Here is a 15,827-nt window from a genome sequence, read left to right as displayed (position 1 = left end):
ACCTCTGCCGTTTTTATTTTTTGCGCTATAAACGGAAAAAGACTGAAAATTTTGAAAAAAAATGATATTTTCTACTTTTTGTTATAAAAAAAATCCAATAAACTAAATTTTAGTCATACATTTAGGCCAAAATGTATTCGGCCACATGTCTTTGGTAAAAAAAATGTCAATAAGCGTATATTTATTGGTTTGCGCAAAAGTTATAGCGTCTACAAACTAGGGTACATTTTCTGGAATTTACACAGCTTTTAGTTTATGACTGCCTATGTCATTTCTTGAGGTGCTAAAATGGCAGGGCAGTACAAACCCCCCCCAAATGACCCCATTTTGGAAAGTAGACACCCCAAGGAAATTGCTGAGAGGCATGTTGAGCCCATTGAATATTTATTTTTTTTGTCCCAAGTGATTGAATAATGACAAAAAAAAAAAAAAAAAAAAAAAATTTACAAAAAGTTGTCACTAAATGATATATTGCTCACATAGGCCATGGGCATATGTGGAATTGCACCCCAAAATACATTCAGCTGCTTCTCCTGAGTACGGGGATACCACATGTGTGGCACTTTTTGGGAGCCTAGCCGCGTACGGGGCCCCGAAAACCCAGCACCACCTTCAGGATTTCTAAGGGCATACATTTTTGATTTCACTCCTCACTACCTATCACAGTTTTGAAGGCCATAAAATGCCAAGATGGCACAACCCCCCCCCAAATGACCCCATTTTGGAAAGTAGACACCCCAAGCTATTTGCTGAGAGGCATGGTGAGTATTTTGCAGCTCTCATTTGTTTTTGAAAATGAAGAAAGACCAGAAAAAAAATTTTTTTTTTTTCTTTTTTCAATTTTCAAAACCTTGTGACAAAAAGTGAGGTCTGCAAAATACTCACTATACCTCTCAGCAAATAGCTTGGGGTGTCTACTTTCCAAAATGGGGTCATTTGGGGGGGTTTTGTGCCACCTGGGCTTTCCATGGCCTCCGAAACTGTGATAGGCAGTGAAGAGTGAAATCAAAAATTTACGGCCTTAGAAAGCCTGAAGGCGGTTCTTGGTTTTCGGGGTCCCGTACGCGGCTAGGCTCCCAAAAAGTCCCACACATGTGGTATCCCCGTACTCAGGAGAAGCAACAGAATTTATTTTGGGGTGTAATTTCACAAATCCCCATGGCGTGTTTGAGCAATATAACATTTAGTGACAACTTTGTGCAAAAAAAAAAAAAAAAAAAAAAAAATTTGTCTCTTTCCCGCAACTTGTGTCACAATATAAAATATTCCATGGACTCGACATGCCTCTCAGCAAATAGCTTGGGGTGTCTACTTTCCAAAATGGGGTCATTTGGGGGGGTTTGAACTGTCCTGGCATTTTATGCACAACATTTAGAAGCTTACGTCACACATCACCCACTCTTCTAACCACTTGAAGACAAAGCCCTTTCTGACACTTTTTGATTACATGAAAAAATTATTTTTTTTTGCAAGAAAATTACTTTGAACCCCCAAACATTATATATTATTTTAAAGCAAATGCCCTACAGATTAAAATGGTGGGTGTTTCATTTTTTTTTTTCACACAGTAATTGCGCAGCGATTTTTCAAACGCATTTTTTGTGGAAAAAACACACTTTTTTAAATTTTAATGCACTAAAACACACTATATTGCCCAAATGTTTGATGAAATAAAAAAGATGATCTTAGGCCGAGTACATGGATACCAAACATGACATGCTTTACAATTGCGCACAAACGTGCAGTGGCAACAAAATTAATACATTTTTAAAAGCCTTTAAAAGCCTTTACAGGTTACCACTTTAGATTTACAGAGGAGGTCTACTGCTAAAATTACTGCCCTCGATCTGACCTTCGCGGTGATACCTCACATGCATGGTGCAATTGCTGTTTACATTTGACGCCAGACCGACGCTTGCGTTCGCCTTAGCGCGAGAGCAGGGGGGACAGGGGTGCTTTTTTTTTTTTTTTTTTTTTTTTTTTTCTTTATTATTTTTTTGCTTTTTTATCTTATTTTTAAACTGTTCCTTTCATATTTTTTTTTAAATCATTTTTATTGTTATCTCAGGGAATGTAAATATCCCCTATGATAGCAATAGGTAGTGACAGGTACTCTTTTTTGAAAAAATTGGGGTCTATTAGACCCTAGATTTCTCCTCTGCCCTCAAAGCATCTGACCACACCAAGATCGGTGTGATAAAATGCTTTCCCAATTTCCCAATGGCGCTGTTTACATCCGGCGAAATCTAAGTCCTAAAATGCTCGTAGCTTCCGGTTTCTTAGGCCATAGAGATGTTTGGAGCCACTCTGGTCTCTGATCAGCTCTATGGTCAGCTGGCTGAATCACCGGCTGCATTCTCAGGTTCCCTGTTGAGACAGGAGTGCCAGAGAAAAACACGGAAGACGGTGGGGGGGGGGCATTCCCTCCCACTGCTTGTAAAAGCAGTCTAGAGGCTAATTAGCCACTAGGATTGCTTTTACATGAAAGCCGACCGCTGGCTGAAAAGAATGATACCAAGATGATACCTAAACCTGCAGGCATCATTCTGGTATAACCACTCAAAGTCGTGAATGGCGTACCTGAAGACAAAAAAATGGTTAACAATAAAGCACAGTAAACGGTAAAGTATAAAAAATTGCATACCTGAAAAGCAAACATTATAAAACATAATAACAATAAAACATTGCAGAATAGAATACAGTAAAAAAGAGCAGAACACCAGAGAGAGAATAGAGAGAGAGAGAACAATAAAACGACAACTATTTTTTTTTATTTTTGTTTGTGGTTTTTTTTTTTTTTTACACTTTTTTTTTGTAACTGTAACTTTTATAACTGTAACCGGTTCCAGGTTCGGGTCTCTCAAAATGCGATGGCATCTTGGGAGACCCTGTGAAAGTGTGCCTAGTCTGTGCAATGCTGTACCCTACGCTAATACTCAACTAGTGAATGGTAGCGTTCAAAACATTCACCAATGCAAAGACCAGGATTATCAGGACAGGAGGGACAATAATAGCGGGTGTCACGTCTATATACGCGCTTGCTGCAGACACATCTTTTTTGGGGGGGTTCGTTGGGTAGGGGTACTCGGGAGGACATATAAATGCCTCTCATGCAGCCGACTGCATTTGGTTGGGGATGTGAATGGGGGAAGTACGGGCGCTGCAGAAGTGGTGGGTTCCCAATTAGGATTGGCGAATGCAGCAGGAAGGGCATTATGGGCACGACGGGCCTGTGTTTGTCTTTTTGGTGGCAGCGGGACACTACTTGTGCTTGCCACCTCACCAGCTTGAACTGCACTTATGGGACTCGCCACGTCACCAAGTGTTACTGCAGTGCTGGTATGACTACGACTGGGGTGTACTAGGCCGCTGGCGCTTGCCAGTTCACCAAAACGCTACAAAAAAAAGTGACAGTGATCGATCGATACTGCACTTGGGTGGGCTGGGCTGGGCCGGGCGGAGGGGCAAAACGCAGGTGCTAGCAGGTATCTGGGCTGATCCCACTAACACTGCGTTTTTGGGAACCCTAAACTGCTGGGGACGCTAGTATAGATCTGATCGGACCAGATATTGATCCGATCAGATACTATACCACTAAGGGAGGTGTACGGTGCGTGCGTGGGTGTTAGTGGTACTGGCGCTAATCTGACGCTGCTTGGGGCTGGTGCTTGCCAGTTCACCAAAATGCTACCAAAAAAACTGTTAGCGATCGCAGGGATCAGGCCTGACTCTGCGAACGCTGCAGTTATGCGTTTAGTGTTTTGTAAGTGACAGTGATCGATCGATACTGCACTTGGGTGGGCTGGGCGGAGGGGCAAAACGCAGGTGCTAGCAGGTATCTGGGCTGATCCCGCTAACACTGCGTTTTTGGGAACCCTAAACTGCTGGGGACGCTAGTATAGATCTGATCGGATCAGATATTGATGTGTTCAGATACTATACCACTAAGGGAGGTGTACGGTGCGTGCGTGGGTGTTCGCGGTACTGGCGCTAATCTGACGCTGCCTGGGGCGACGCATATCACCGCCGGGCGATCAGGGGGCTAAACCTTTATTCGGTAATAAACGGCGGGTGCCCTGACACTAAAAAAAATAAACGAACTAACCAGCGTCACCCGTAACAGTTATACGGTGATCAGTGGTGAAAGGGTTAACTAGGGGGCAATCAAGGGGTTAAAACATTTATTAGGTAGTATATGGGGGTCCCTGTCGCTATAAAACGCTGACAGCGAACCTAAATATTTACGTTCCTAACTAGCGTCACCAGCGACACTAATACAGCGATCAGAAAAATGATCGCTTAGCGACACTGGTGACAGGGGGTGATCAAGGGGTTAAAACGTTATTAGGGGGGGTTAGGGGGGTACCCTAGACCTACAGGGGGCTAATACTAACTGTCCTACCACTGCTAACTGTCACAAACTGACACCATGCAGTAATCAGGAAAAAAACAAAACAAAAAAACCTGCTTGGTGTCAGTTTGTGACAGGGGGGGGGTGATTGGTGGGGGATCGGGGGGCGATCGGGGGGGGGATCGGGGGTGTTTAGTGTGCCTGGCATGTTCTACTGTGTTGTGTGTGTGTGTTGGTGCACTTACATGTCTTCTCTCCTCGGTGCTGGAACGGAAACTGGCCAGCCGAGGAGAGATGACATCACATCCTCTGCCTCTGTGTACTATACAGAGGCAGGGGATGTTTCTCATTGGCTGGGAGCGATCGCGAGGGGGGGGCCACGATCGGATGGTCTCCCCCTCGTCTCTCAACCCTCCCAGCCAAACGCCGACCGCCGATGGCACCGGGGGGGGGTCCGATAGGACCCCCCGCCCGCGGGAAGGCAATCACGTACCAGGTACGTGATTTTGCCTGCCCGTGCCGCTCTGCTCACGTATATATGCGTGAGGCGGTCGGCAAGTGGTTAAATAGACATTCAGAAGAGTTGAAACTGTTGTGCGGCTTGTGTCATGAAAACGTGAGCATAGATAGTGTCTGCAGCAGAGAAGAGGCTTCGATCTGAGGTGGTTCCATTTTGTTTTTAACTGGAATCTCGTTGGTTTTTTTTTTTTTTTTTTTTTTTCCATTATCGCTGCAAAACTTGAACATACATTTTTAATGTACTGTATGTGTAGCAGTGTTGTGGAATATTTTAAAATCCTGAAGACTTTAAAAGTAGTGGAGTAAAGCTAAGCTAAAATAAATTTTGGAAGTGGGTTTTAACCTCTAGTTTACAGGTAAATATTGAAGAGAATGTTTTTCTTTAACAGGCTGTGCCAGTTCTGAACAATTTCTGTAAGCTAGTGTTTTATTTACATGCTGTTTTCTCTTTTGCTATATGCCAGTGAGCACGTTTGGTGTAACTCCTGCAGTGGGTGGCCTATCAGCTGGAACCGTTGGAGAAGCCTCAACCGCACTCAGCTCCGCAGCTCAGGTTGCTCTGCAGTCCCTCTCCCATGCAATGGCTTCAGCCGAGCAGCAATTGCAAGTATTGCAAGAAAAACAGCTACAGCTTCTAAAGCTTCAACAACAGGTGGGAGGATTTTTCTATAATCTTTAATTATGACACCCTAAATGTTAAATTCATGTTGCTTTAAGCCCCCGTTTACTCTAGTGTATTTATTTTTTTTACCCTGCATCTGCCATCTCTGCAATGGAAATCACAATATTCCCTATTGATGCCCAGGCACATCAGTGCAACATGGCACAGTTTGACGTTTGAAAAGGCGCAGGTGCTTTTTTTCATGCAGCTTAGTGCTTTTTTGGCCTCATAGACTTTGGAAGTGCATGAGTGGGTGGGTGAACTAGAGATACTGTTGTATGAGGAGGTTTTGGATTTTGTGATCATTTCAGAAACCCGGTTCAACAACTGGGCGGAGGGAACCACGTATTTGTCTAAGGCTCGCCAGTTCCTAAATGTCTTGCAGGACAATTTCATGGTTCATATGGTAGACACACCAACTAAAAATAGTGTTACTGGCTCTGATTACCAACAATACAGAGATATATGAATGTGAGCCAAAAGCAATATAAAAACAAATAATAAAATTAAACAGTGCAAATAATACGGATGTCAAAATAAAAAAAATGTTTGACCTCGAGTACTCAGTAATCAATGCACAATGTGATATGCTATACACCAGTGAGTAATAAATTTAAAGTCCATCAATGAGTGAACAAACTGTGAATGAATTCTCGTCTCCGAATGTTGAGTGAAATCCACCACCACAATCAACAGGAATGCGCTCTTACCAGAATACCATGATCCCCCATCAGAGGATCAGGGAAAGCGTGTGTTATATTATATATCGGCTTCATGGAACAGCAGGCAAACTCCAGATGGTGGGGGGTCACTTCACAGCAGCTTGGTTCAGCAAGGCAGTACCGCGGTGCATAGAAGAGAATAATGCTCCAATAGTGTAAAACCAATAACTAATTTTATTTAAAAAAGGTAATGCACTTACACAATGGTGGATGTAAAAACTCAGTCTGTTGCGCCGGCCGGAGCACAAACAGACAGCCCGTTCCTACTGGATTCACGAATGGAGTACGAGGTGACGTCAGCGCATCGCCTAGTGCATTACCTTTTTTTAAATAAAATTAGTTATTGGTTTTACACTATTGGAGCATTATTCTCTTCTATGCACTGTGGTATTGCCTTGTTCAACCGAGCTGTTGTGAAGTGACCCCCCCCCCCCATCTGGAGTTTGCCTTGCCACTATATAGATTTTGGTTTCGTTTTGGGTAGCGCGATTTATAAAATTTTCTCATTTGTGTTATATGTTGTACATATTAATTGCGACTTCCAATATGATGGATAGTTGCTAAACACTTTGCCATCACCTTTTTAGTTTAGTTTTTTTGTTTCTTTAGCTTGGTTTTTTATATATTTTTTTTACCAACAATACAGACCTGATCACGGTTGTGGAAATAAGGGGCAATTTAGGAAACAGTGATCACAGGTCAATTGGCTTCACACAAATAGCAAACACAAGGGGAATACAAAGACACTGAATTTCAAAAGAGCTAACGTTCCTAAACTACGAACCTTGCTAGAAGGCATAAACTGGGATAAAATCTTAGGAACAAAGAACATGGAGGGTAGATGGGTTTGCTTTAAGAGTGCATTAAATAAGGGCATTAGCCAATACATCCCATTGGGTAATAAATTTAAAAGAGCGAACAAAAGTCCTGGATGGCTTAACGCTTAATGTAAAAATGCATATAAATGCAAAGGAGAAGGCCTTCAAAAAATACAAGGTTGAGGGATCATCATCAGCATTCAGACTTTATAAAGAATGCAACAAGAAATGTAAGGGTGCAATAAGGATGGCTAAGATAGAACATGAAAGACACATAGCGAAAGAAAGCAAAAAAAGTCCCAAGAAATGCTTTTAGTATGTTAACAGTAAAAAAGGGAGGACAGGCTATATTGGCCCCATAAACAGTGAGGAAGATCATCTGGTTACAAAGGATGGGGAGATGGCGAAGGTATTAAATTTATTCTTCTCAGTCTTCACTAGGGAATCGGGGGCCTACAGTAACCAAAACTGCAGTGTTTATCCTCATGACATATCACAGGAAGCACCTCAATGGTTAAAAGGATAGAATTAAAATTAGGCTTGGGAAAATTGACATTAATAAATCACCCGGACCAGATGGCTTGCGCCTAAGGGTACTTGGGGAACTCAGTCAAGTAATTACCAGACCATTGTTCCTAATTTTTGCTGACAGTCTACTGACTGGGTGTAGTTTACTCTCCTCTTCATCCCCTTCCATTCATAAAAAAAAAAAAATTCACAGAATACAATGCATGAAGGGGCAGAAAAAAAATGACAGGACTATCCCTTGTTTAATCGCCATGTATTGTGAGAAGAATAAGAGATGTTTTGTAAATGGATGCGGGTGGAGGAATGGAGTGAACCCGTTCATTCCCTGTACACTAGCTGGAACTCATTGCAGCAGAACCAGAAGACAGCTAACATCTTACATGAATTCCACTAGATTTTTAGCACCCCTAGCAGCCATCTAGACATTCCACCTAAAGACTTTTGCAAGTTCAGTTGCAGGATTTTACCTATTAACCTGTTCCAAGTTTGGTAAGCCTTTTACTGTTCTTTAAAATGGTAGCATAATGTAACTTTTTTTTCTCCACTGCTTTTAATCACTGCTTTCAAAGAGAAGTGCTCTAAAAGTACTAATGCTATACATTTTCAGTCACCTAATGCCATCATGTTTACATCAGACCTACAGTTAAAGTGGATGTAAACCCTCACATAAACCCAGTGAAGTGAATAGCCTCAGATGATACACAGAGATTAAACAAATCCTCCTACATAAGTGTTACATGTATATCTGTTGTCTTCAGCTTTATATACGGTTTAGAAAGTGCAGATTGTATTAGAAATTTCAGTAGCAGTAGCAGTGTGGCGTTGGATTACACTGCGAGACAGCTGTTTGGAGGAAAGGCACCCCCCCCCCCCCCCTCCAGATAGGCAGAGACTTCCAGGGCCAGTTCACACCAGATGCAGTTCCGTGTGCTTTTTTCTGCACTAAAAATGCATGCACAGTGTTTTCCATGTGTTCCAATGGCTCTAGTTCACACTATGCAGTCAGTTTCCGGTGCAGAAACTGACTTAAAACTGACTGCATGGTGTGAACTAGAGCCATTGGAATACGTGGAAAACACTGTGCATGCACCTGGTGTGAACTGGCCCTCGGGGCTGTCCTGTTAGTAAAGCAGCTTTCTGCTAATCTATTTATAGCACTTATCCCGACACAAATTTCAGGCTGGTTTTGTCACGTGTTGGAGAACTTGTCAGAAGTTATCATGCTAATAACAGACGAACGGAGCTGGAGAAAGCCACAGGACTTAGGGCTTTGAAGAGAGATCAGAAAACACTCCAGATATATGTGCCCAGTTCAAATTTCATGAATTAGGTTTACATCCACTTTAACTTCGTATATCTGGAAATGGTATAATTTCTTCTACTCTTCACATTGAAGCTCAATTAGTTAATGTGGTTACCAGAAATAAGATTTTCTAATATGTTCCTAAATTTTACCAAGGTGGCTGCTACTTTAAATATGTAAATTATGCAAATTCTTTATAAATGTGTTTTGATTTAAGTAATGCAGGTTTTTTAAAAGAAAAGTTGTGTATCATTTTGCTTTTATGAGCAACTGTCACTGTTTACTTTCACTTTGGCGCTCTTTTAATTGTTTCTTTTTTCCAGAAGGCAAAACTGGAGGCCAAGTTGCATCAGACAACAGCCGCAGCTGCTGCAGCTGCTTCAGCAGCAGGTCCTGTCCACAACTCTGTGCCTCCCAATCCAGTGGCAGCTCCAGGATTTTTTATCCATCCATCTGATGTCATCCCACCCACTCCAAAAACAACTCCTCTCTTCATGACCCCACCACTCACACCACCCAATGAAGCAGTGTCGGCTGCCATCAATGCAGAGCTGGCTCAGCTTTTTCCTGGCACAGTCATTGATTCTCCGCCTGCTATCTTGGCTTCACATGGCAAGAATGCTAACAAACCTAGAGGGGTAAAAGTTTTTTCCTTTTCCTTTCACATTTTTCCTTTGATAAAACACACACACATTTCCCCAAGTTTAACCCTTTCCCCAAGTTTTTTTGTGTCTTGGTTCTAATATAACTTATTGCTTTGCTTCAGAATCAGCTCGGTTCAGGTCTTGCACTGGCGATCTCTCATGCCTCTCATTTTCTACAGCCTCCTCCTCATCAGTCCATTATTATAGAAAGGATGCATTCAGGTGAGTTAAACTATGCAATGCTTACATTTTATAAAGATAATTGTAATGTGTTTTTTTTTTTTTTTTGCTATTTCTTGAAATTATATTTTTGTGAACTTTTTGTAAATGTGTTTTTGTTTTTGCTCAAGGAGCCAGAAGATTTGTGACACTGGATTTTGGCAGACCTGTTCTCCTTACGGATATTCTCATTCCCACCTGTGGTGATCTAGCCTCCCTGTCTATAGATATCTGGAGTTTGGGTGAGGAAGTGGATGGCAGAAGACTCGTGGTTGCAACTGATATCAGTACCCATTCACTAATACTACATGACTTGTTACCACCCCCTGTATGCAGGTTCATGAAGGTAATAAATTAATTTGCACTTTTAAACCAGCATGGACAGAACTGAATTAAACAGTTATATAGAGAAAGTGAGAGGATTAGATAAAATGTTTGTGTATAGGGGTTTTTTTTCTAAATGTTTGGTGTGCTGTTTACTTATGAGGAGATTGCAGCTGCTACAAACGTATATGGTTTGCAATTACTATATTGTTGGCTTCTAGATCACGGTTATTGGTCGTTATGGAAGTACAAATGCCAGGGCCAAGATTCCTCTAGGCTTTTATTATGGCCATACCTACATTTTACCTTGGGAGAGTGAACTGAAACTCATGCATGACCCACTCAGAGGTGAAAGTGAATCAGCAAGTCAACCTGACATTGATCAGCATCTGACAATGATGATAGCTTTGCAGGAAGATATCCAGTGCAGGTATGTTTTGAAGTCCTAAAATATATAATTCATGTTTGCTAATTTCTATGTTCTTAAACACATCTTTGCATAATTCGGAAAACAATATGTGCACATATAAGATCAAATAAATACATGGCACAATATGAAATTAGTTTAAATTAGTTTCTGCCAGTGTTCAACTCCTTTCCCCTATGAGCAGGCTTGCAAGCACACCAGCCTTTAAACGCTCACATGTTAAAATGATATAGTAGTAGAAACCTTAGCACTTTTGGTTGTCTGGTTGCTTTGCTCTACATCTCCTCAAATGTTATTGTCCTTCCTGTTTTTAGGTGTCTCCATCTCCTTACAGGGAGACTTGGAGCCACTGTTGTGTGCTTGCTCTTGGTGTGAGCCTTGTGCTTCCACAGAATCCATCCCAGTGACAAGCCACTCCCCTCCTCTCTGTCCACACTTGGTGCCCTGTGAGTGTGAAGCACTTGGGGTGCATGCTCAAGCTACTCAAAAGTTCAGGGAAGCTGGGATGTGCAGTCAGTGGCATTGAGCCGACAGTAGTGACTGTTAGTGCCCACATTTCAAAACACTTGGATAATGTTACACAACTTTATTTAATATTCATACATAAAAAAAATACTTTAAAGTGAACATGTGCCCAGAAAACACACTAAATTCTGTCAAAATTAACACCAAGAAAAAGTAAAGCTTGGCCATACATTATACAATTTTCTTATTCAATTTCCTTTAGGTTTACCTTAAACTGTGAAGTAGAAGGTGACAATATGAGATGAGTAACGACGCCACACATAAAAACAAAATGTAATGCTGCACCAAAAAAAATTACCAAACACTAATAAAGCATGAGATGATGAAAAATTGTGTGTGTGTGTGTGTGTGTATGTATGTGTATATATATAAAAATATAATCAGCCAACGTAAGTGCACCATATATACCAGCACATATACTGTAAATATAACACCAAACCAGTCCAGCATGAGTGATATAAAATTATATCTAAAAAAATATTAATTCAATTCCTCTGTATGTAGTAATTCCAACACCATGCCTTGCTAAAGTGCAGTGTGCTTAATTCTTGTTAAACAAAAGTGCTTCACCCGAAGTGTCATATAAATCTGCTCACCGGATATCTCTGGCCACAAAGTGACCACCAGGCATATAATAGAGGGAAGAACCTTCCTCAGCTAGCTAGGATCTTCCAAGCCAAATATAGCTCCAATTGCCGATTTCCAGCATCGATCAAAATTCATTCAATAATAGATGGCGAATGGTAATTCCTCAAAATGTTACACTCTGAAGTGTAAATCCAACGCTCCTTATCTTTGAATCCTCTTTGGAGGATCCTAGCTAGCTGAGGAAGGTTCTTCCCTCTATTATATGCCTGGTGGTCCCTTTGTGGCCAGAAAGCAGATTTATATGACACTTTGGGTGACGCATTTTTTTTGTTTAACAAGAATCGAGCACACTGCACTTTAGCAAGGTACGGTGTTGGAGTTGCTACATATACAGAAGAATTGAACCAATATACAATGCCTTGCAAAAGTATTCACCCCCCCTTGGCATTTTTCGTGTTTTGTTTCCTCACAACCTGGAATTAACATGGATTTGCATCATTTAATTTACAGAACATGCCCACAACTTAGATTTTTTTTTTTTTTTTTTTTTTTTGTGAAGCAAACAACAAATAGGACAAAATAACAGAAAAATTCAATGTGCACAACTATTCACCCCCCCTAAAGTCAGTACTTTGTAGAGCCACCTTTTGCGGCTATCGCAGCTCCAAGTCGCTTTGTATAAGTCTCTATGAGCTTGCCAAATCTTACCACTGGGATTTTTGCCCATTCCTCCTTGCAAAACTGCTCCAGCTCCTTCGAGTTGGATGGTTTGTGCTTGTGAACAGCAATCTTTAAGTCTGACCACAGATTTTCTATTGGATTGAGGTCTGGGCCAGTTTCCCAGTCCCAACTGCTGAAAAATATCCCCACAGCATGATGCTGTCACCACCATGTTTCACTGTGGGGATGGTGTTCTTTGGGTGATGTGATGTGTTGGGTTTGCGCCAGACATTGCGTTTTCTTTGCTGGTCAAAAAGTTCAATTTTAGTCTCATCAGACCAGAGCACCTTCTTCCATACATTTTGGGAGTCTCCCACATGCCTTTTGGCAAACTCAAAACGTGCCATTTTGTTTTTTTGCTGAAAGTAATGTCTTTCTTCTGGCCACTATGCCATAAAGCCCAACTCTATGGAACGTACGGCTTATTGTCGTCCTATGTACAGGTACTCCAATCTCTGCTGTGGAACTCTGCAGCTCCTCCAGAGTTATCCTAGGTCTCTGTGCTGCCTCTCTGTTTAATGCCCTTCATGCCCGATCTGTGAGTTTTGGTGTGCGGTCGTCTCTTGGCAGGTTTGCTGTTGTGCCAAGTTCTTTCCATTTGGTTATGATAGATTTGATGGTGCTCCTAGGGATCTTCAAAGATTTGGATATTTTTTATAACCTAACCCTGACTTTTACTTCTTAACAACATTGTCCCTTACTTGTTTGGAGAGTTCCTTGGTCTTCATGGCAGTGTTTGGTTAGTGGTGCCTCTTAGGTGCAAGCCTCTGGGGCCTTTCAAAAAGTTGTGTATATGTAATGACAGATCATGTGACCCTTAGATTGCACACAGGTGGACATCATTTCACGAATTATGTGACTTCTGAATGTAATTGGGTACACCAGAGTTTTTTATGGGCTTCATAACAAAGGGGGTGAATACATACGCACATGCCAATTACCAGTTTTTTATTTCTGAAAAATAGTTTTATGTATATTTTTCTAATTTTACTTCACCAACTTAGACTATTTTGTGTCCTGATCCATCACATATAATTCAGATTAAAAAAACATTGAACTAAAGGCTGGAATGTAACAAAATGGGTAAAAAAGTAAAGGGGGGTGAATACTTTTGCAAGGAACTGTATGTTTTTTAGATATAATTTTATATCACTCATGCTGGACTGGTTTAGTGTTATATTTACAGTATATGTGCTGGTATATTTGGTGCACTTACATTGGGTGATTTATATAGATCTCTATCTCTCTCTAGATCTCTATCTCTCTCTATATCTCTATCTCTCTCTATATCTCTATCTCTCTCATACACTCACGTGGTTTTGCGCCCAATTTTTCATCTTACGAAGTAGAAAGGCCTGCCTGATTTGCATATAAATTAGGGCCGAAACAACTAATCGATTAATTGACAACTAATCTATTAAAATAGTTGTCAACTATTTTCTTAATCAATCGGCCAGCCGATTAGTTGGCCTGCGTACAGAATGCATTATTTGTTTACATATCAGGAAATACAGTGAACCACACAGCTCAGTACACCGTCCATACATGTCAATAACTGCCTGAACTTGTGAATGTGTGAGGCGCAATGCCTCATGGGACATGTAGTCCTGGGCAAGAAGTAAGTGGTTCTAAAGGCAGAAGTTTTATTCCATTTTTGGAGGATCGCTTTTCTGGCATAAAAGACTGTGTAGAATACAAACAGTGTTTTTGATTGTCTCAAGTGTATCAACAATACCTAGGAGTAATGATACTGGGTCACGTGGGACATGTAGCTTGCTAATTGAGTTAATATCTTTAAGCACCCCATCCTAGAATATCTGGATTCGCTGACAGGACCAGGTTACATGTATAATTAAACCCACCTCCATGTTGCATTTAGGGCAGACCTGGCTCCTGGTGGGGTATATCTTAGCTAGTCGCTCCGGGGTATAATATGCTTGGTGTATAAATTTAAATTGGGTAAACCTGTCTCTCGCAGAAATCATGAGGGGAAGGTATTGCTGAACACCCTCCTCCCAGTCATCAGCAAACTGAGCTCGGTGGGCATGGCGGAGTTGCAGGTAGTGAAAAAAACATATGGTTAAAGCACTCCATGACTTCTCTTCAGAGCGTCAAACGTGCACACAAGCCAGTCGGTGAGGTAATATCAGCCAGTGTTTTGATACCATATTGGGCCCATAGCATTGGGTCCGGGATGGCCCGAAAGCGTGACAGTCTTGGGTTCCCCCAAAGAGGAGTCAGCGGGGGCCAGCTACTGGGTTGCTCAACCTTAGCCCTTACCTTCTCCCAGACCCGAAGTGTGGCACGCATCGATGGGAGTAATGTGTGGGTTAGATCTGGGACCCTTATGTACCAGGTTTCTGAGTTCCAGGTAGGAGCGAAGCAACGCCGCCTCCAGTGTAGCCGCAGGATTGGCCGGCTCCTCAGACAGCCACCATCTGACTGTCACAAGGACCGCCGCCCATGTCTGAATCCTAGTTATAATGCCCATATATCTTCTGGGTGTATTTATTATTATTATTATTATTATTAATATATATATATATATATATATATATATATATATATATATATATATATATATATATATATATATATATATATATATATATATATATATATATATATATATATATATATATATATATATATGAGATAAGTAATGTATATTATTACTGCCACTGTTTCACAATCTGAGTTTGACATTTATCAGATTCAACCTCTAATAGTATATACGTCTGTTGTTCTCAGAGTGGATTAGAGATTTTTCTCCCTAACCATATAGTTGGTTATTTATATTTACCACTGCATATAGATATTTAAGAATAAATTGCCTTTTTTTTTTTTTTAAACTTTACGTATTAACCACTTGCCGACCGCCGCACGCCGATGTACGTCCAAAGTTTGGCGGCAGATATCGTTGTTATGGCAGCAGCTGGCTGCCATAACCCCGGTATCCCCGTTTTCGTGCGGCGGTCGGCTTTCAGATAAAAGTGGTCTCTGCGGCGGATTCGCCACGAGATCACTTTTATCGGTGGCGGGAGAGGGCCCCCCTCCCGCTGTGATCCGATGCCCTCCGCCGCTTACCGGAGCCATCGGTAGCGGCGGAGGTGATCGCGTCTGTCTCCCTTCTGTGCCTGGAACGAGTGAGGCTAAGATGGCGCCCACTCGTCTCCATGACACTGCTGGGCGGAAGCGACATCAAAACGTCACTTCCGCCCATACGTCTTAAAGGCACTTTTTTTTTCAATGTCATTTTTTTTAAATGACCTTTTTTTTTTTATTATTGCATTTTAGTGTAAATATGAGATCGGAGGTCTTTTTGACCCCAGATCTCATATTTAAGTGGTCCTGTCATGCTTTTTTCTATTACAAGGGATATTTACATTCCTTGTAATAGGAATAAAAGTGACACCATTTTTTTTTTTTTTTTTTTTAACAGTGTAAAAAAAAATAACATCATGTCAAATAAATAATA

At 41.3% G+C, this 15,827-nt stretch overlaps 1 protein-coding gene across 5 annotated transcripts in view; it reads left to right on the top strand.

The window, feature by feature from the left end:
* BIRC6 (baculoviral IAP repeat containing 6) overlaps positions 1-15,827 on the top strand; it is a 709,573-nt gene that overhangs the window by 237,878 nt on the left and 455,868 nt on the right. For 4 of the 5 annotated variants that reach the window (XM_073627731.1, XM_073627734.1, XM_073627735.1 and 1 more), the window contains exons 24-28: positions 5,335-5,522; positions 9,226-9,540; positions 9,669-9,768; positions 9,897-10,111; positions 10,311-10,519. In XM_073627731.1, coding sequence (XP_073483832.1) covers positions 5,335-5,522; positions 9,226-9,540; positions 9,669-9,768; positions 9,897-10,111; positions 10,311-10,519 — 1,027 coding nt within the window. The remainder of the gene's footprint in view (positions 1-5,334; positions 5,523-9,225; positions 9,541-9,668; positions 9,769-9,896; positions 10,112-10,310; positions 10,520-15,827) is intronic. The other variant, XM_073627732.1, reaches the window with a different exon arrangement.

The sequence above is a fragment of the Aquarana catesbeiana genome, linkage group LG04, assembly GCF_042186555.1.
Source record: "Aquarana catesbeiana isolate 2022-GZ linkage group LG04, ASM4218655v1, whole genome shotgun sequence".
Lineage (NCBI taxonomy): Eukaryota > Metazoa > Chordata > Amphibia > Anura > Ranidae > Aquarana > Aquarana catesbeiana.
The sequence above is the reverse complement of the archived record's forward strand: the minus strand, read 5'-3'. Positions and strand labels throughout refer to the sequence as shown.